The sequence below is a fragment of the Halyomorpha halys genome, unplaced genomic scaffold, assembly GCF_000696795.3.
Source record: "Halyomorpha halys isolate HHAL.00 unplaced genomic scaffold, Hhal_1.1 Scaffold110.1, whole genome shotgun sequence".
Lineage (NCBI taxonomy): Eukaryota > Metazoa > Arthropoda > Insecta > Hemiptera > Pentatomidae > Halyomorpha > Halyomorpha halys.
The window spans coordinates 2585937-2608051 of NW_027112640.1; the positions used below are offsets into that span (position 1 = coordinate 2585937).

General features: G+C 31.2%; 3 protein-coding genes across 7 annotated transcripts in view; 2 read left to right on the top strand and 1 right to left on the bottom strand.

Annotated features, from left to right (window-relative positions):
• The window catches only part of LOC106677865 (uncharacterized), a 15542-nt gene extending 7226 nt beyond the window's left edge, over positions 1-8316 (top strand). For all 4 annotated transcript variants that reach the window (XM_014416037.2, XM_014416038.2, XM_014416039.2 and 1 more), the window contains 5 exons: positions 32-258; positions 1960-2119; positions 2268-2437; positions 6782-6893; positions 7871-8316. In XM_014416037.2, the coding sequence (XP_014271523.1) occupies positions 32-258; positions 1960-2119; positions 2268-2437; positions 6782-6893; positions 7871-8251 (1050 nt within the window). In that variant the 3' untranslated portion in view covers positions 8252-8316. The remainder of the gene's footprint in view (positions 1-31; positions 259-1959; positions 2120-2267; positions 2438-6781; positions 6894-7870) is intronic.
• A 3383-nt stretch (positions 8317-11699) lies between these two features.
• LOC106677866 (15-hydroxyprostaglandin dehydrogenase [NAD(+)]) lies at positions 11700-15661 on the bottom strand. Its single transcript, XM_014416041.2, has 6 exons — positions 15530-15661; positions 15094-15211; positions 14735-14847; positions 14257-14415; positions 12288-12445; positions 11700-11868 (listed from the first exon to the last, which is right to left on the bottom strand). Exons 1-6 carry the CDS (start codon positions 15620-15622, stop codon positions 11751-11753), a joined length of 759 nt encoding a protein of 252 aa, XP_014271527.1. The 5' UTR covers positions 15623-15661; the 3' UTR covers positions 11700-11750.
• Positions 15662-16971: 1310 nt separating this feature from the next.
• Positions 16972-22115, top strand: part of LOC106677870 (dual specificity protein phosphatase 22) — a 208555-nt gene continuing 203411 nt past the window's right edge. For both annotated transcript variants that reach the window (XM_067050440.1, XM_067050442.1), the window contains exons 1-2: positions 16972-17191; positions 17272-17421. In XM_067050440.1, coding sequence (XP_066906541.1) covers positions 17069-17191; positions 17272-17421 — 273 coding nt within the window. In that variant the 5' untranslated portion in view covers positions 16972-17068. The remainder of the gene's footprint in view (positions 17192-17271; positions 17422-22115) is intronic.

Here is a 22115-nt window from a genome sequence, read left to right on the forward strand (position 1 = left end):
CAAGGAAACTGAATAGTTTTTTTTTCTTCAGATATTTTACAATTCCGGAGTCCTGTTTCCTAGAATTCTGCTTAGAAGCCTTGAAAAGCAACCGGTCATTGCTACTCTGTTGCAAGAGTTCGACACTAAGGAACTGGAATTGAAGACATCTTCCATGATCAGGCTGGAAGCTATCGAACATCTCGATGAAGTTGAGACTAGAGTTGCAAACCTAGCGTACGGTGAAAGCATGAATCCGCTGGACCCATCTCCTGGCTCGTAGGTTATACTTTCATACATACTTGAATGTACTCAGGTTAAAGAGATATGAAAAACAAAACTGAGAGCAATTCATGAACTCTCAGTTTAGTATTTAACGAAACAAGAGATATTTATATCGATAAGGAATATTTCTTATCCGCTAAATAGCAAATTAATGTACGAAAGAAAAACTATTTTACAACCCCCTAAATTTTTATGTATTTTTAATGACTTTGGAGACTCTAAAAATAAACTAGATCCTATAGTAATTGTTTGGCTTCCGGTTGAGTATTGGTAGTTAATATTAGGCTAAGAGTGTAACATAACAATGACTGATTGCATATTTTGGATAGCATCTTGAGATTCGTATGGTAAAGAGGAGTAAGTAAATTTGAAGACTTTATGAGGTAAATTCTCAGTTTAATAAAAATATCTGACCCACTCGCAACGTTAGTCGGTCTCTATTGTTTCAGTTGTGTACCCAAATCATAGATTTCTGTCAAATATATTTTGTTGGAAACGGTCAGATAAAATATTTTTTGTATTTTATGAAAATTTCTCCTGAAGGATTTTTATGGATGCTATAAACAAATCTGACTTGCTTATTCTGATTGAAAATGCCTTTGGTCTACTTCATAGGAAGTGATTTTTATACATTTATTAGAATCGACAATATTTTTTTGTTATTCTGCATCGGAAAGCAAATCGATTGATATATTATTCTACCACTATGCCATCGATCAAGAGTCATCGTAAGGAAATAATTTAGCCCGACTGACCTTGAAACGTGGGATGAATTATTTTCTAATGGAGAAATAAGTTTTGTATTCATTTTTCTTCCCTCAAAGTGCTCTATGAATTTTCATAGTAATCAAATTGGTATTTCTTATAATTGACTAAAACTGTAATAACTTCAACACGATTTCACTAATAAACTACACGAAACGTGGGAGTATTTTGAACCGCCTAAATTTATTAAATTTAATGCAATTTAGACCTTCGTGAAAAAATTACAATCGGAGTTATAAAATGTTTGAGAAATTTTTCTTAATTTGAAACTGCATTTTCTCCCATAAAATCCAATTTTATAAATGACAAAATCCGTACTTGATGGTTTCAAAGGTCACTGAAAACAAATTTGACTTGATGTTTTGAAAACAATTTTTTTCGTTATACTTTTCTAGGTGTGATTTCTTGCTTTTGTAATTTTTTTTACATATAAACTCATTTAATACGTTTAACACAAAAAAGCTAATCGATTTGTATATAATAACCATTAAATTCGTGTAGAGCAAAGGAAGTATGGATATGATAATCTGTAAAATAAATGGTCTAACTCAAAAATGGGTTAAGGGTTCAGTACTCTGTAGTGAATGTAAGGAGTATACGATAATATAATAGAAATCGGCTTCTAAGGCGTATTGGATGCGTGTCTAATAATTTTTGATCTAGTATAAAAAAAAAAAAATGTTGGGTGATCCAACGTGAGTTGGAAAAAATTAAATTAGTATAAGAAAAAATTAAATTAGTATAAGATTACCTTGTTTGAATCCGTTTTTCAAATATTTTCTTAAGCATATTAACTGCCCTATGGGAATATCCGTTATGAAGCATTCATACATTTCAATTTTAATTTTGAAGATAGTTCTACAAATTTAATTAATTTTTTTCTAAAATGGTTGCCAAACATTTGGTTCTGTTTTTGTAATTATATTTCAGTTTCTGTGCGGAGTTTATGTTCTACACCCCTAATGGAACTGCTGTTCCGCCATTTTGGACCCCCAGAGAACATGTTTCCAAGTCAGCAGCCATTGAAGTACTCTTCCCTGCCATCGTGGAAGAATTAGAAGTGAAAATGGACCCTCTTCCTCCCCCATCTGTAACAATAATAATATTTATATCTATATCATTAATGTATATTCCTCTTCACTCTTCTATCTTAAAATGTTATACTGTTTATATAATTTGATACTCAGTTCTTATGGAAGTTTATAGTGTATAAACCAATGATATAATTTGTTTTATAGTACGTGGTAATTTTCGAAGCACGCAGAGCTCGGGAGGTTCTAGACACAGCGTTGCAGTTTGCCTCGAACGTAATGCACGTTGGTTTCTTCGATTCAGTGGATCCTGATGATACAGTCATGGTTTGCCAGACGATTCACCAGTATGAGAGGTTACCGAAGATTCAAAAACTGTGAGTAATATGCTTGATTCAGAGCTATTATTTTAGTGTTGAAAGAAATAATAATGGAAATGTAACGTACGAATAAAAAAAATGATTATAACATGATATTAGAACATTTGTTGATATCAATACGGAAAGAAAAAATAGCGCAATATCTAAGGATATTATAGAAATATGATAATGAACGATGGCAATGAACCAATGGTATAGATAGGGAGAGATCTAAAGGGCTAATAGTACAAAAGCCCAAGAGGAGAAAAAAGGCAGTTACCTCACCCCAATTTTTGATTACTTTAATGAAAACTATATATAATTAATAGTTAAAATTGATGAGTCTGCCAAGGGAGAATAAAAAATGGTGGCTGTTTCAAAGCGATAAAAAAACCAATTTTTCATTCTAAAGCTAGTTTAATGAGCTATAAAGACTACTTTAAACTATTATGATGTTTATCTTCGTAGGAGTAATAGTTTACATGAAATTTGCTAAAATAAATTGATTTATAGTTGTTAGGACAAATTTTCATTTGCCAAATTCATATTCATATGTGAATATCATAAAAACTACTGCCCCTACGAAGATAAGTGTCAAAAACTACTTTATAGTAAGTTAAATTTCCTTTATTTTGAGTGCTGGCTGACATATACGCGTCTTATGGATCTAGAGATATATTTTTTCAAAAATCCAACATTTTATAGAAACAACTAGAAATTAACATTTTGTCAAATATCATAAAAACTACTACTCCTACAAAGATAAACATCATTAACTATTTTGTAGTAAATTTAACTAGCTTTAATTTGAGTGCTGGCAGACATCTGCACGTCCAATGGTTTCTGAAATCAAGTTTTTCATAAATCAAACTTATTGTCTGAACAACTATAAATCAATTTATTTTAGCAAATATCATGAAAACTACTATTCCTACGAAGGTAAAGTTCATAAACTTCTTTATAGACCATAAAAATAGCTTCAATTTGAGTGCTAATAGACATCTGTACGTCATATAGTTCCTGAGATATAGAGTTCTTAAAACAAATTAACTAACTGCTAATCTTTCAGTAGATTTTTAAGAAATTGTGCTTTTTAAAAAGCTATATCTCGAGAACTATTGGACGTAAATAGCTCTTTTAGGGCTAATATTTCAGAAAATTTACTCTTCTTTAAATAATGTTCTATAAGATTTTCTAGTGTTGTTGGTAGTTTTTAAGATATAGAGCTCCTAAAGAAAAATTAGTGTTTTTTGAAGGTTTTGAAACAGCCGCCATTTTTTATTCCAATTACCTATACTAGGCAGACTCATCAATTTTGGCTAGTAATTATACATAGTTTTCATTAAAGTAATCAAAAATTGGGGTGAGATAACTTCCTTTTTTTCTTCCCGGCTTTTGTACTATAAGGACCCCTTCTCTAATTCACAAAATGCTTTTATTTATTTTATTCTTATTTTTAAACAAAAATAAAACATTAAAATGTTCACTTATATAATCAAACCGAGGGTAGTCAAGTGCTATAATGAGGTCATATTGCTGAAGTTTCATAACAAGTCATATCCAACGGTGAAAATAAGTAATAAGTAGTAAATTTTCAAAATAAATGTGATTGAACTATTCCAGTATTTGAGATGCCAAATCATATAAATTAGCATGAATAAACAAAACAAAAATCAGTAATAAAAAAATAAACATTCTGCTTTTGTGTTACTAGAAGCGTTTAATTATTGTAATTATAATTATAATTAAAGGTTTTAATGTATTTTAGTTTAAAAAAAAATAGAATGGCTTAAAATTTATATTGCAATCTAAGATTGGTAATTATTTGCAATTTCAAGGTGTAATTATGTTTTTAAACGATTAATATGCGTATTAAAACGCATTCAGATGCAACTTGTTAATACATAACATGTTAAATCCATCTACATATAATTTAAGTAATTATTAAAATGGTTGTGGCGTGGTCTTTTTGGCTTCATTTTTGCTTTGGAGGAGGGAAGGGTTATTATACCACCCTCAACCCTGTTGCAAAGGTTACTTACTATACAGGTTGTTTCAGGGTTAAGTGGCAAAACTGCAAATACGAACTAAGGACCTCAAAATTAGAAAAACATTTCCTCTGATGGTCCGCAAATGCTTTGTTTAGGAGATATTTACACCTAAAGATTTTCATTGTTATGAATTATTTACGTTATATGAAATAAATTTATTTTTTATTAACCTATTTATTTTTTCTAAGTACTTTATTAATTAAATTTAAACATTAAGATTCATATTAAATGCTGTTAAAAATGAAGGTATGTCCACAATTGATTAGGAGATGGATTAGATAGAATACTAATATGGCCTTTTATCCCTAACTGTATTTGGAATTATCCATCAGGAACTGTCAATGACGTTTATCAGTTTGTAAGAGGTTTTCGCGAGTACTCATCATTATGCTTTCAATTTATTCTAATGGAGAATACGCCGATATGGTGTTTGTGTACGGTTTTTGCAATGGTAACACTAATGCTGCCCGTTGTGAATATGCCAGGCGATTTCCGAATAGAAGATTACCAAACAAGTCTATCTTTAGCTCCACGTTTCAACGTCTTATAGAAACTGGTAACATTCGATATAATACCACGTGCTGATGGTATTTTGGCCTCTTACGAAATGAAGAAATGACTGCGACCATATTACAGTATTTTGATGATAATCTATCTGGCAGTGTACGAAGAGCAAAAGCAAAATTAAATATTACGCCAACTACAGTATAGAGACTCTCATTGCAGATGGACTTCTCCCCTGCATTATCATGCAGGTACAAAATTTATTACCGCAAAATTTTCGGCAAAGAAGACATTTTTCAGATTAGTACTTAAATCAAGTTGAGCATAATCCACAATTTTCAGGAAACATTATCTGGACAGAAGAAGAGGTATCTTCAATCAGAAAAATAATCATCTCTGGTCGCAGGAAAATCCCCATGCAATTCGTGAGCATTATTTTCAGCACGTTTCAGTAAAATGTGTGGTTGGGGATCATAGAAAATATTTTAATAGGTCTGCATTTCTTGCCGCCTTGACTCAATGCGGGCACATTTCTGGAATTTCTTAATACTGATTATTATTGATTTAGTTGAACATATTCCACTACAACTGAGAAGGGCTTCAATCAGATGGTTGTACTGCAGTTTTCGGGAGTTCTACAATGGCTAAATGGTTATTATCCCAGTCAATGGATTGGCCGTGCAGGACCTGTAGCTTGGCCTTTACGCTCTCCAGACCTGACACCAGTGGATTTTTTGTTTGGGGTGACACTAAACCAAAAGTTTATGCAAGGCCGGTCAATGATGTTAATTCCTTACGAAGAAGGATAGTTGAATCTTGTGAAACAATAAGACATATCCAGTGCCGTTCTGCCACTGCTGCTGTTGAAGAAAGATGCCGAGCCTGTCTTAATGCTCAAGGAAATCACTTTGAACAACTTGATCACTTTGAATTTAATGTTTACGTTCAATTAATAAAGTAGCTGGAACAAATAAATAAGTTTTATCTATTTATTTCATATAACATAAATAATTCATAACAATGAAAATCTTTAGGTGTGAGTATCTTCTGAACAAAGCGTTTGCGGAGATACCTTCAGAAGAAGTTTTGTTCTTGTTTTGAGGTCCTTAATTCATATTTTCAGTTTGGCCAGTTAACCGTGTATATCGCTGCTTTACTTGCATGGTGGCACATCTAACAAAAAAAAAAGAACTTTAACTTATATTTACATAAAGATTGAAAGAATCGGATACGTTATAGTCTAAAACATTTTACGGAAACAAAAACTATTTTGTTTCTGCAATTTATTGCTTATGAATTTGTCTTATAAAAATCGATTAATAGATTTCAAATTTACGTTAAAAATACTAAATATATTGGATATTTTATATTTAAAAGAGGCCCAAATGAGCTTTATAACCTAGAAGAGTCATTTTGCTTAAATGTCAACAACTTAGTTCCAAATGTTATGAAATCCCCTGATGCATCCCTTCTCGAAACGACTTTCTAACTACGCCAGTGTTTGGAACATGAATAATAAATTAATATATTTGTTCTTGGAGGTAAGAAAGACTTTCTCAAATGGAAGTTGTTCTAAGTTTAGGATTTAAAATATTTATAAATTAAATTTAAATAAATGGTCAGTAAAATCAACGGCCATATTTGCCAGTAGTTATTCAAACCTATCTATGTCCACAATTCTGTTTTCTATAATAACTTATAAAGCTGAAGATTTCCAATAGGTTGACAAAAACGTTTATGGATAGATACAATTACTGCTAATCCCAATAATTATATCATTATTTTGATGATAGGGTCTTATTTTTAGTGGTTTGAAAATGGTATTGGCTCTTGAGAGAACTTCCAGTGATCCAATGTTAATTATGGCATCGATGGGACCCATCTACATCTCGCCGGATACAAGACAAGGTTTAAAAGAAGTAAGTTTACAGTATGCTGTAAATAGAAGAAGCTTTAATTGATAAAAAAAAAAGAAAAAAAGCTTATTTGTAATTTGTGATCAAATTAAAAATAATTTTTGTGTAAATAGGAATTTGTGGTTATTTGCAAAATAAAATATAGTAAAAATGATTAAATAGTTAAATACGTCTTAGTGATATTTTAAATTTACTTACCTTTTACTTAAATATTTCTTTTTTATATACACAGTAACGGGAGATAGTGGTGATAGTTCTTGGGGTTACGTTTACACAAGCTTTAGCATATTTTAAAATCGACATGGTTTGTCCACCAGTCCACCTTTCTTAGATTGAACTAATAGTTCCTTAGTACCCAAGAGAGGGTAGAACAAATATTTTATGTCAAAATTTCAAAGTGTCCTACAGAGCTTAGTTAAATTATAGCTATTTTTGACATTTTATGATTAATATTCTATTATTACCAACCTATTTTGGTCTAAAATGATAATAAATAAAACTATTTTTAACAAAACTGTGATAATTACAGAACTCATATACATTAAAATTTATGTTGGAAAAGTAATGTTTTCAAAAACAAATAAATGTAAATTATACAGAAAACAAAGGGAGAGAAGGATTGGTTTCATTTTTGAGAATAGGTGAAACTAAAAATGTGTACCTACGTAAAAATGCTTTTAGTTATAAAAAATTAAAATTAAAATGGTATTGGCTTTATGTTTGATTTTCTAACGTCTACTTTACTTTAGAATATTTTCTCTCGATTTAGCATTGTTCTTGATCGTTTCTTCGATGATATATTATCCGAGCTCTGAAAATATTAGTTTTGAAAAAGCACTTTAGCTACATAAAATTTATCTCATTAAATCCACGAGAGGGACTGTTAACATTATGACGATTTATTTTCAAAATTATTATATTATGATATTAATTAATTATATTTCCTATTTTTTTATTTTTATTTTATTTATTGTCTTCAGGTCGAAGCATTCTTTCCTCCATTGGTTGACAAAGTTGTAGAACCAGACCCGTGGGGCCCTCCACCAGAAGATGGAGGTGTAGAGGAGGAACAGGAGGAAGAAGCGGAGGAAGAAGTTGGGGAAGAGCTCTCTGAGGAAATGGAAGATGATGAACGCTTCACTGGAGTAAGGAGTAGTAGTGTAAGGCAAAGTAGAATAAGTAGACGAAGCAAGGGCAGCTTAACAGCAAGCACTATCAAACCAGAAGAGGGTGATGAAGGCCCTCCTCCATCAACTCAAGCGTCGAAAGAAGATCAAGACAAAGAAAAAGAAAAAGATAAAGAAAAAGACAAAGAAAAGGAAAAGGAAAAGGAAAAGGATGATCAAAGTATTCATTCATGATTTATTATCGATTAATATATTAAAAATATGAATTGGTGAAATATAATCATCATGTAATATGTGAACGTATTTTGTATTTTTAGCTTTTAAAATACTCTTACCTTAATGTACAAGTATTATTATAGTTCGTTATGTTATATTGATAGTTGATATGTCTGAAATAGTTGAAAAACATTAATTTGGGATAATATTAATGAAATATGAATTGATGTAATCTTATTTTATTAATTATTCAAAATAATCTTATTGTCAGATTTAAGTAGTCCGAATTTTGCGGTTATTTTTTGGTTTTAAAGAAAGTCGGGGTCGGGGGTCTCATTTTCTAATGGCCCCCCTTGCCGCATTATATTTATTATAGATAAATAATTGAGACTAACACACTAACATCATCTGCCCCTCCAGGGATTAATACTTTTTGAATTTTAAGGAAAATATATGCATGCTAATGAGCATAATAATAATAATAAGTCTCACAATTTCAGCCCTCCTTTTCCACACTAATAATTTTAATTATCATAATCGTAAAATACACTCGGAACACCTACAGTATAGCACGAGCAGGTCCCGATGTAAACACTTATGTTCAATAAAATAGTTCTATTGGGCAAGTTAAATTTCGGAAACAAAGAAATTCGTGGAAGGAGTTCTGTATCCCATGACCGGGTTGTTGCTTGAAAATAGTCTGAGGACTTGATAAAGAAAGGCAGTCCAACTGTCGATTGGAAGGGTATGGAAATTGGAAAGGCGATAATTGAAACATTTTATTTTTCAATCCTTGAAGGTCCTTTTTTTGGTGAAGCTTGAAGTTTGAAGAGGCAATACATTAGTCATGAAGGAGATTAAATAATTGAACAAACTTTGAAAAATCTGCTTTAATCATTAACTATAATTAATTTATTAATTATTAATCTGTTATACTTTATTAAAGTCCCCTTAAAAAACTATCATTTTAGGCGACATGACTGAGTATTATGCATCACCAAGTAACATTGTAGCCACTCTTGAAGTTTCCTCATCAAGTTTATGCCATCGACTAGTATGTTGGTTCCAAATGGACTTTTCCTTTCTGTAGCCTTTTGTCACTTTCCAGTAGGGGTATCATATTTGTTTTATTCCATTTTTTACAATAATTAATTTTGTGGCAGTTCCGCTGAAACTGTATTAAGAAGTAAAATTGTACATCCTCTATAACAGAAGATTGACAGCATATTGTACAAGGTGCTAAAAAAAAAGTTTGAGCCGTTAATCCCGCAGTAATTTTATCTTTTTTTTTATCCACCGCTTTCGCTTACATGCATACTTGTATTTTCTTCGGCACACCTTTATTTCGAAAGCGGCTAGTCTGATTTACCCAAAATTTGGAGGATAGTTGGGAAATACAGATGACATGGTGTAGTATCAATTTTAACAAATTCCATCCCCCAATTTCTCTTTCCTAGGTATAAGCGTATTGTATTTGATAAATTTCCATTTCGAAAAATAAGTCCTATTTAGGTCAATAATGGAGAAACGTTAGAGTTTAGTGTAGATGTGACCTAGTATAAATTTTATCAAACTCTTTCAACTACTTTCGCTTACTTACGTTATGAACTAATTTCCCTGTTGTTCAAGAATCGATATATTCACAGTTTGCCACAGAGCAACATGTATACAATAAAAAATGACATTTTACATCACACTTTAACACACCCTCTTAACTATTCATTTTTTAATCAAATTTAGTTTTACACAAATTTTCTTACAAAAACCGAAAAAGGATTTACAGAATTTTCAATTTACAATATTTTATATACATTAACAAAATAAATTTTAAACTACAATATTAGTTTTGTGCTCAGAAAAAACGTACAATTTTTTTATTTTAATGTTTCACAACTCCAACTGGTCGTCTGTCCTTTTGTAGATGATTTGATCTTTACTTTTCACAGTCAGAATTATAATATTCACCAGGTTTAACAATATTCGTTGGATCATTAAATCCCCTTTTCTTTTTTGGGTATCTTCTTCTTCTTAGTACCAGTATATTTCTTACTTTTATGTTCTAATATTTCTTCATCCTTGACACAAATTTCTGAGTCGCCATTTAAAGATTTTAATTTCTGTAACCTTGTCCTTGATCCTTGTCAATCTCACCAGATTTCTCTTTCTGCTTCTTCTTGATGTCTTGATTTTTTTCTTTGATTTTTCTTAGCCTTTCCTTGCACAATTTCTGTCTTTTCCTTTTCGCTAGAATCATCTGTATCATCTTAATGATCCTTCAAGTCTGCTAGGATACCTCTTTATCTGTAGATTTTCTTCTGTTTCTTCTGTTCTCAAATTGTTTCGGTCTCCTGCATCAGCTTCTTCTTCCAGTTCTCTTTTATTTTTAGATAAATTTCCATTATCCGCTTCTAAAGCCTTTTCATTTTTTACTTTTATTTCCATCAATGGTTCACCACTTTCATCTCCAGATTCTGAATCACAATTATAAATACAATTATATTGTTGGTCATATGCCTCGTGGAACCTGAATCTAAGACCCATTCAGTTGACGATTTACTGCAGCTTTAAGTAAGGAAAGTAGCTGCTGACGTTTTCACTTTGTTTTTACGAAAGCAGTCCTTCTCTCGGTGGTTTGTTTTTTGCATGTACTACAGGGCTTTTTCTTGCATGGGCAGTCTTTACTCAGAGGTCCTTCTTTAGAGCAAGAAAAGTATTTCCTCTTTTTAGAAGTAGTCCTTCAATTTGTTTTTACATTTTTGTTTCCTCAGTAGAATTTGTAGAGCGTCTTTCCTCAGCCATCAATCTTGTAGTTAAATTGGAAAAAGTTTATATCGGAGCCTGTACCTTCCCAAGCACTTATATTATATATTAATAATTTATTTTTACTGCTCTGGAAGTGTTGTTATTATTTCGGAAATGATCATATCATCTGGTTTATCATTTCCCAATGATTTTAATCAAAATGCCAAAATTTCGATAGACCTTATGTGGCTGGGCCAAGTCTATCCCAGTCTTAAATTAAAAGCATTATTGCAAAAGTTTCATGCTCAGAAACATCTCTCTCATAGATGTCACATATTTTAGAATACATTTGACTTGCAGTAGTACAAGTCAACATATGAGTTAATGCTCTCTGATTCACTGTTGTTACTAATAAATTTTGGGCTTTACACCTATGTGTTTCGACTCCGCTGATTTTATTCTCATAAGATAAATCACTAATCTTGAAATATAAATGATTACGTAAACAGTAACGTGGCGAGATTTACCACTAACCGTAGCAAAATTTTAGAAGTGTTATCTTTGTTTCATTGGAAGGAGATGGAAAGGATAAATAGGTAATAACTAAAATCTCCTAGATTTTATATGTTGTTTGTATTTATAGTCCTTTTTTAAGCATCAGAAATAGGAATTGCGAAGCATTGTTGGGTCAGCTAATGTTAAATAAAAAAAAACAACGCCCCCCCCAAAAAATATTTTATTTAAAATTTGTACAAATATTCCATCTATTAACTTTTCAATGAAGAAGCTTATCATAGTTAATTTGTTGCCAGTTGTCATTGGCAACGAGCCACACCGAACCTGATGGAGCTTCCTTCAAAGCGTAAATAAGGCAAGCCGCTACGCTTTCTGGTCTAAAAGTGATGGGAAGCAAAACATAAAAAAATAAATAACATACTGCGATGAATATACTTAAAAAATTCAACTGAGGACTTTAAAATGTAAATGTATAATGTCTTTAATTTTTTAAGCTAAATCAACATACCAAAACCAAAAAAAGGTTTCAAGAATACTTTATAAGAGTTCAAAATCTTTCGTGATAGTGTGAGATGCAAAATAAGGAGTAAAATCCATGTGTTTTTTACATAAAAATCGGATTAACAGTAGGTGTTTTGCCAATCATATAGATTTGACTGTGGATTGATTAGGCTTATCTGTCTGTCTGTTTTCAACTGGAGGGCAAGAAATTTACACCGTTAATTCAATTTCTTATGACATCTTTAGAAAATGAGAGTAAAAGTTTGTATATACTTATTTTTATTTCACGACTTACTTCTGTTTATACATTTCCTCACTGCGTTTCTGGGCTATTAATTGTAGTTCTGGAGTAATAGTACAGTTGCCGACGAGTTGCTGAGTTATAGGTGTATCAGTTAAGCTTGGAGCAATCGCCAAAATTCTTATCCCTTTAGCGGCAGCTGTTACCGAAGACTGGAAAAGTTACATTTATCAAAGGCAAAGCATTGATAGTCTCTATATCTGAAATAAGTTATATAATTACATGAATACTATGTAATTGATATTTGAGGGCCTGATCTAGTAACCTCTCTTCATCCATCCAGTACAAGGAAAGAGAAAAAACTAAAATTAAGTTAAGCTCGTTTGAAATGTTTGTCCTATGTTAATATTTGTCTCTTCTCATAGATGTGGCTAATAAGAAAAATGTTTAATTGGTTAAAACCTGTTATTTAATTTAGTTTATGATGTTTTACAAAATTTCTCTGCAAAATATTTTTCTACTTTATAAAACTCTCTTTTTTATGATCCATTTAATCCTTCATCCATTAGAAGTATCAATTAATATTTTATAAAAATTTCATCCAATACATCAATAATATTTAGCCAAAAGATCGTTAAGTATTTTTAATTTTTCAAGTTTTAATGACGCTAAGTTCGCAAAAGGATTACCTGAGATTTGATTAAAACTTTTACCTTTTACACTATACATTTAAAAGAATTTGAAGTTGAAATATTATAAACATGGTGTCACCGTTCCTATTGTATTTATTATTAGTTTCGAATGAGAAAATTGGATATGACTTATTTATCGATACTGCTTACAATGATTTTGAATTGGTACGTTCTTCAACTCTACTGTTATATCAAAATTTTGAAAATATGTTGTTATTCTTAAGTGTGTCAAACATTACTTCTATGTTTCTTAGTTTTTTTTCATTTCCTCTAAATACAATATGGGTGTCGGATTTAAGTAATCCGAAGTTTTCGTTTCTTTTTTGAATTTATATAAAGTCGGGGTCGGGGGTCACATTTCTGATGCCCCACTTGCCGCGGACACCGGAAGACCCCGAAGACGCCGTGACTACAATGCCGCCACAGCCTATGCACCATGCAAGCTAGGACCTGGCATGCCTCTACCATCACGCCAGTGTCCAGGACATGCTGGCCATCCACAGATCGAGAAACACGTCTTTCTGACACTAGGCGATTTCATGGTTTCACCATATTCGCCCACAGCTGAACCTGGACGAGGAGAACGAAGAGTACGTGACCGCGGCGGCGAAGACGTCACACACACAGATAAGGTAATATCGTAGTATGCGGGACCAACCATTACTAAGGTCTATAAATAATCAGCTAACACACTAACCGTAGTTTGCCCCTTCAGGGATTAACGTTTGAATTAAGCGAAATATATGCATGTGTTTTCACAAGCAGGTCTCACAATTTTCAACCCCCCTTTGTTTCACACTAATTTAATACAATTTAAAAATACAAACGGGGTACCTAAAGTACGGCACGGGTAGGTCCCGATGTAAACAATGGGGTAGGGGAAAAATTTACGCACTACAGAAGACTACATATGCACTAAACCTTACATCGGTGTCGGTCATTGGTGAAAATAAGTAGGATCGAAACATGCTGAGGATGACTGTATTTTTTTAACAGATTAGGGTTGTAATTATAGTAGAATATTATTGACAGATTGAATTAGACAATAGTATTACATATTAATAATAATTACAGGGTACTATATGAATATATATCATTTGTAACATATTCTTAGTAGCCAAGCGAGGCTTAAGATTGAACATATAAAAATTAATACAAACTAAGACAATGAACGGCAGTGATTTGAAATGCAGACTTATGAATGTAGAAAATAAAGAAATAAAATTTTCAAACAACGAATATTACCATATGGTCTAATTCGATTAAGTTATATTCACTTTTATAACTTATATAAATTGATGAACAAGGCTTTTTCATGCTGTATAACTTACCCCAAGAGACCTTACAAAATAATTTACACCTCCTTTGGTAGCAGCGTAAATTGGAAATGCTGAATCTTTAAGAATACCAGCTAAAGAGGATGTTGCCACTATTGCCCCTCCTTGTTTCAAATACCTCAATCCAAGAAGTGTACCTCTTATAGTCCCACACTAAAACAGGATTAAAAAAAATACGAAATCAATATATTTTTAATACCCGACTTAGCCAAGAATATATCCTGTTCATCTGACGGATTAAAGGAAACGATATTTTCTTAATAATTTTTAATATACATTTCATGATTTTTATTTTAAAATATGTTTAAACTTATTTTGGTATATGCTGATGAAAATTGACAATTATGAATAGCAATAATATTTAAATAAATATTTGTAATTGTTTATTTATCTTAAAATAATTTATTATACCTTAAAACTTACGAATTTTTTTAAAAACTGAAAAATAAATTATAAATAAAAATATTCTAACTAGATTAACTTCAACTTCTTTTTCCCATAATTGTGGATGGTCGCTCAGAATACCTGCGTTGTTCACAACTATGTCCAGTTGACCAAACTCGGATATCACTTTCCTGAAGGACTCTGCAACATTACAACTGTGTTGGAACTTTCATTACGTATAAGCTCAAGTGATAAAAAATAATTTCACTTATCAGCATGATTTAAACATCTAAAAATATAAATTATCTACTTTTCAGGCCCAGAAATTTAAAAATAAAAACAATAGAATTGTATCATACTACTTCCGGCGGTGAGTGAAATATAACTTAATAATCAATATTAATTTTTACAATATTACAGATATCAACAACAAATTCAATTTTTCACCTTCAAATTGAGAATTCTTTGTCACATCGCAGTAGATGAATATTGATCTTTTTTCTTTACTGTTCAGATGTTTTTCTAAAGATAATCCTTCTGCTTCATTTATATCACATATAGCGACCTAAATTAACCAAAATATTTGAAAACTAAATGAAAAAAATAATATCAATTTTCATTATTTATTTTAAAAAACTGCAACAGCCATTTATTATTTATAAAATAAAAGATAAATGGTGTATTATTAGTCATGTTTTCTAAATTTTTTTGAGGGCTGACAATATATATGCTTAAATTTTATAATTTTCGAGGGGAGTGAAAATGGAGGGAGAGGGTGGCGGCTAAAGATGGTCTATCACGAGCGTTGGCGCTACCGGAAATTGGTACCTGTGTTCTGATTCGTATAAATTACTGCATTATAGAAAGTATTGTTTAAAATTACCTTGACACCTTCATTTACCAAAGAATTGCAATATGCTCTTCCAATCCCTTGAGCACCACCGGTAATTAAAGCAACTTTTCCATTCAAATCCATGTCCTTACTCAGCACGAAGAGGTTCACAACGTGTAGGTAGGTAAGTGTTGAAGATAATGAAATTTATGAGGCAGTAGATTAGGACTATCTTGAAAAAGAGGCGTCCTTACAATAACTGTCAATGACAGATGGCCTTTATCTCCTTACACGTGTAACTCGAAAAGAACAAAAGTCTAAATTTTGTAAGTTAACAACTGGACAGTCCTTGCAAAGTTAATTTTTATTAAGTATTTTTCAAAGAAGATCCAGTAGCAAACGGTCTGGTATCGATCATTATCAGGTTGAACCAATAAGGAAGCAGTATAATTTTAAGCTGCATCCACACGTAACCCACTTTTCACAAACCAAACAATCCACAAACGCTAGGTAGACAAAGAAAAGAAACAACCTCTTTCCCACACTCTGTGTATTCCAGAGACTTAAACGTGGCGGACGTCGTCTTGCGTCGGCATTATCTTTAATTTAAACTATTTACTATAAAAACAAAAAAAAAAATAAAAGAGGAGAATGAAAGGAAATATAATAATCTGCGAAAAAGATAATAACAATTCACAGAAATCGTTCTAAAAACCCTTAAATTCAACTTTAAGTCCGGTATTTGTTTATAAGATACTTGTTAATTTAACTACCCAAACAAATAATGTTTTTTATTTAGAAAAATGAAGCAAGCAATGAAGTTAATTGACAAGATTTTGAAGATTTTATACCTAATTGATTAAATATTAATACTAACTAAGCCTAAACATGTGGATGCATCATTAGCCCCCTTTGATTAGAACACCCCAAAAAACGACACTGATTGGTAGGCCAAAAATTCAAGCCATCTTGTGTCAACTAGTCCATTATAACCTTTCCACTCAAAATTAAATACGCCGTTCGAATAAGGGTAGAGAAGGGTGGCATCTTTTGGAAAGAAATAACGTTATAAGGCCAATTCTGAATACATTATCATTCAAATGATATTCATTCAATAAGGAAACAAATGTTATTTAATAATTTGTTTCAACATCTGACTGATTTTTTTTTGCCTTAGATCAAAAACTAAAACATAATAATGCTTGGTTTATTTATATTTGGAATTGTCTTAAACTGATTTAAGTGTAGTTAACATATATTTTAAAACCACACTCAACCAATCATGCTGGGACAGATTAGATGCTGATGAGGGGGGCGCAGTTTCTCCGAAACGTTCGAGACAAATAAATAAATCAAGCACTATAATGTTTTAAGTTTTGGCATAGATGTAAGATTTTAAAAAATGTATTTATTTTCTAAGTCTACAAGTAATTTAACATTTTGTTATTTTTCAAAGAAAAGACCAACACTGTATGTAACCTTCCAGAATTTGAACGTTTTATTGTCAACAATCTTCCATTTGGTACAATATGTTTTCTTGGTCAATTTCTTTTCTTCTTAGCTTAAAAAGTCCTGCATAACGTTTTCAGTATGAAAAACATACTTAGGAATAGACATATATTTTTCAAAGATGCTGTATTTCTCCATTATTCAGTCATTGGAGGAGTGTTTTCTTCTATTGGCAGTATGTTTGGCAAGCTTTCGAGTTCTATAGTAAGACTTTGCTTTAGATTTTCGTTGAAATCATTAATTATGTACTTTTAGTAAATGATATATCTTTTCCCTTTGTCCAGGAGGGCATTTTCTTGCTGACAGTTCTGTTGTTTATCTTGATGATTGGTTTTAACACAATGGGAATGCTGTTCTTTGCAAAAGGACTTCATACTGCTCCCTCTTCTATCCATGCAACATTGATCAGTTCTGCTTCAAATTATGTTTCTACTGTGAGTTTGTGAGAATTTAACTCATTGGTAGTCTAGTATTATTTTTACTTAAAATTTCATATATATTTGATAATATATTTATTTATTATTGGTGTTATCGGTTTATCATAAAGGTTTGGATCTAATTCAATAAAATATCAGGAAACTTCATTATTTAGCCTTTCAATAAAAGCTATACACTATTTTGGTTGTATCACTGTTTATCTCTACAAAGAAAATAAATCAGTCAGATTAAGATTTTTTACTTCATTTGAAAAAAAAAAATCATTTATATGTGATATGTTTAAAGATTTTTCTCTCAATATTCTCTGTTTGTTATAATTTTTCGTGAACACTAAATGTTAAGAGTTATTATCTTTTAACTTGTGACCTGACTATTTGTTCTTGACCATTGCTTCTGATTTTTTATGGTGTGAAGACTATATGATAAACAATATGTATTTATAGACACTTCCAACACTGATTTAACATAGATAAGATGAACCTTTAGATGGGCCGCCCATGGCTCAGTGGTTAAGACACAGTCTTACCAATTTGATGTTTATTGGCGGTGCCGGTTCGAATCCGGCTTGGGACGTCGACTTTTTTCATTGCGTGGCGGTCCCGCAAAATGAAGAACTTGGACCCCCAACCATGGTTAGGCAGTATAGGACTCCAATGGGAGTCTTGGCCGAAAAAAAAAATAAAAAAAAAAAAAACCTTTAGAAGGAGAGCTTTGCTGGCATTTAATTTTCCAAAACTTTATGTCTTAGCATTTTTGCCTTCTAAAAAAGACCTTTGGTATTTTACATTGGTTCTTTGATATCTCCTAATATCTTGGAGGGATTCATTTTGGGACACAACTTTTCCAACTGACTTATTTGAATTGGGTTACATTTGAGAATTATCAATCATTATAAATTTTATTTATTTTAATTAATAATGAAATTGAAGAGCATTCTATCAATATAAACTTGCATATAGGGTTTTTATGGCGATTTGTGTGTAAACAGCTATTAGTGATATCTACATTAAACTTTCGGTTTTACTAAGCCTTTAATTATTATTATTAATGAAAATAAAACATCAGAATCCAAAACTTCTTTAATATTTTTTCAATTTCTTATTTAAGTTTTTGGTTTTAGATGCTGTGATTTGCTATTTTTAAATCTTTATCATTATTTTTTAATAGTTTGGAGATGTAAAGAAAGTTTGTAACTTGTAAATGAGTATCAATTGAAAAAGTTCTTTATACAAATGTACTGTACGTGGGCCATCTGTAGCTGAGGGAATTGAGGCACTGGCTTTAACTACTCCGAACTGCAGCAGTGCCTGTTTCGAATCCAACCTGGAAGGTCAACTTTTATTTTTTGATAACCTATAGATACCCTCCTCCTGCTGTATGTCAGAAATGACTAGAAAGGAAGTAAAAAAAAAAAAAAGAAAAAAAAAAAAGGGATCTATACCTTTCATAACTTAAAGAATTTATAGTACTTACTACATATAGAAAATGACTGATGCTGAAATCTGTAGCTTGTTAAAAAAATCTATTGATTTAATTTTAGTAATCTTAAAACCTTTTGTCTATAGGGAAAAAATAATTTTTTTGGTACTTGTTGAACTGTTTTCCTTTGTTAACTATACATAGCTAGAGGCCACTTGTTCAGAATGAACTATGTCTTGTATTGTAATCTGAAATTTGAGTGTTCTATAAACTATAAATTAATTGAAGTATATTTCTGTTTAAGGCAATCATCGGTTCACTTTTGTTCGGAGAGAGGACACCATTTATGTGGTGGTTTGGTACATCATTTGTCATTGCAGGGGTTGTTGTCACAAGTTATTCACAACAAAATTCTCATCAAGGAGTGGATTAATAGCTCTTTTAACTGATCTGATGTTTCTGAAAATTTACTTTTCATCATGAGGCTGATGACACTTATGGTCTTAATGGTCATATTATGACAACTTATATTCTTTACAAAGTATGTTTATAGTTGTTGGGATGCCCTTGGTTAAGCAATGGTTAAATGATGTTTTCAATATAAAATTTTACTTCAACATAAAGCTCTTATATAGCCATTTAATACCTTTGACAAACTCAATAATGGGCATAGTGAACTAAAATGGAAAGTCTGTCAGCCTAGATCAAATCACTTACTACAACCTCTTTGGTTCTTGATATGTAAAATTATGGGCTGGCTTAAATGATTTCTATATAAGTGATATGATCACAACATTAATTTCTGGGACTTAAGACCTATTCTTCACGATATATTTCTGGTACAGGATGTGATACAGAAATGACTGAGTCTTTTGTGATATTTTGTTATCTACACCGAAATTTTCTTATAAGTTATGGACACCACATTGATCTAGTCCTGAACAAGGGAATGACACCTGAGATTTCATTTGAAAAGCCAAAACTAGAATACAACAAGGTCTAATAAGCATAGCTAAAAGAATGACTAGTTTTAAAAAAAGTTCAATTGCTTTTATTAAAAACTTGTAATCAAAATAAACATTTCCAATTTTCAATGGATTTTTTTTTACCTCCTGATCAAATTATTTTTTATTACCACTGTTAATAGAGATATGATATAGTTTATTAAATAATAGCAGTGAATAAAACAAACTAATAAACTGAGTAAATATTAAATATTTCTTATTACCTCTCAAAAAATAATTCAAAAACAATACATGCATTACAAAATTCTGGAAATGATGGTGGGGTGTGATGTTAAACAGCAAACAATTTGTATTGTTTAATATATGTCCATGATTTATTTTGACTCAATGCCAACCATTATCTCTTTGGTTATATCCACTGTCTTCTATTTCTATGTTGTGATTACAAAATTTTACGTTTAATATCATGGTTAGGTGAGAGATGTTGGTCACTTTCATGGATGTCTGAATGTATCTTCCCTGGAAAAGTGTAACATTGTTAAAAAAAAAAAAGTTATGTTATTTGACAGAATGTTTTGTTCTTTACTCTGAATAAATTAATTTTCCAATCCAAGATTAACAATATCCTTTTGTACTGACTAGTCGTCTAGAAAATAATACTTCAATATCTCACTGTTCGTATAATCTCAGAATGAAAACGATTTATTACTTTGAATTTATAGAAGTTCATTTCTTTTTTATGATCTAAATCTTAATGAATTAGTGCTTGTTTTGGGTTTTCCAGTACTTTTTCAGCTTTCATATCACCTCTTATATCCTTTCATATTAAAAACTACTTGTTTTATTCACATTTCATAATAATTAATGCATAGTACTCGAACTGTAGTACTTCATTGAATGTAGGTAGGTACCTTTAGTACCTACATATCATGCAAATTGAAAGTTTCCTTGTTTTGTGTTGGTGAAATTTGAAAACTTGAAAAAGAATCACAAAGATAAGACCAAACAGTCTGCAGTTCTGGTTATGTTCTTGTCCTAAATAACCATGGGGATGTTTTCTATAAAAATTGAAAGTAGATTTTCATTTTGACTGCACTCTAACAGATGTAACATCAGAAACAAAGGTTGTAGAATTACAGTGGGGTAGCATAAGCTTACTCTCCTTCAAAGCAAAAGTGAAGCCAAAAAGGCCAGGTCCATAAAAGGAAGGTTTACATTAAAGTTAATAAGAATGTCCACTATTGTAATCTAAACCAAAACAGATAGCGGCCAGTGGTTGCTTGTACTCTTTCCCTATTCCTCTACCCTGCCCCTGAAAGGTACATTGTTGGCATCACTTTTTTGCCAGTTTACACCTCAGTTTTGGAATAATTGGAAGGATAAATCCTATATAAGGATATAATCCTCCAAATAGTATTGTGAAAAGTAATGAGAAGCATTTGTTTCTCACTGTTAATTAATGTAGTTATTGTCATCATTCACTGCAGTTACATTAAATGACCTAAGTCAATTATCTGTTTGGTGCTAGAATGGAAAGTTACTACCACATATGTAGAGCAGCAAAGCTTAAAATTTTCCAACATTTCCATGAATATACCCTTCAGAGAAAGTATAGGGAAAAATAACTTTTTACCTTAATTTTCTGTATTGTAAAATAGTTTTTATTAACTATTTTGAGTACAATAGCCTCTATATGAATAAATAGTTGTGCTAGAATTGTTTTAAAGTAGGCTCTCAAAACTAGAATTAGTCTCTATTTTTAGGGTTTTCAAATTAGAGGAAGTGACTCCTCTCCCATAACAAAGTTAGGTAATCATTTATTTAATTTTTCTTGAATGACAGCGTATCTAAATATTGTGATTTTTCAGTTATTCAACGTTTAAAATATTGACTCTATCTTCATTTTAGTGGTTTTATTCAATCTAGAAACATACAAACTAGTTACAAATGATACCTTACTCGACTTATTTGGAGTATATTATTTTCCAAATATTTTTCTCCCCATTTCGACACTCCCATAGGAAGTTTTCTACTCAAAGTTTTGGCGATCTCTGCAGATCGTGAAATTATAAGACGGAGTAATTATATAACCTTTCATTGATATACAAAATCAGTCGTTTATTTTATGTTTTTTTTCCCTGTACTATTCAAGGATCAGGAAAATACGATTTAAACTATTATGAATTTAATTCTTTCTCTGTAGACTTTTTTTTTTGACACTAAACCTTTTCGTTACATAGATACGTAGTTGAAGGAGAGAGTGCAGAATCAAATTATTAATTAACTTTGTTTTCTTTTTGAAGTTC

What these genes read in the sequence shown, in the direction of transcription:
- LOC106677866 (XM_014416041.2), bottom strand. Translation starts at nt 15,622, where the DNA reads ATGGATTTGAATGGAAAAGTTGCTTTAATTACCGGTGGTGCTCAAGGG. An exon ending in ATTTTGTAAGGTCTCTTGGG is followed by an intron (nt 12,446 to 14,256) that starts GTAAGTTATACA and finishes TAACTTTTCCAG; the next exon opens with TCTTCGGTAACAGCTGCCGC. An exon ending in GAGGAAATGTATAAACAGAA is followed by an intron (nt 11,869 to 12,287) that starts GTAAGTCGTGAA and finishes CATCACTTTTAG; the next exon opens with ACCAGAAAGCGTAGCGGCTT.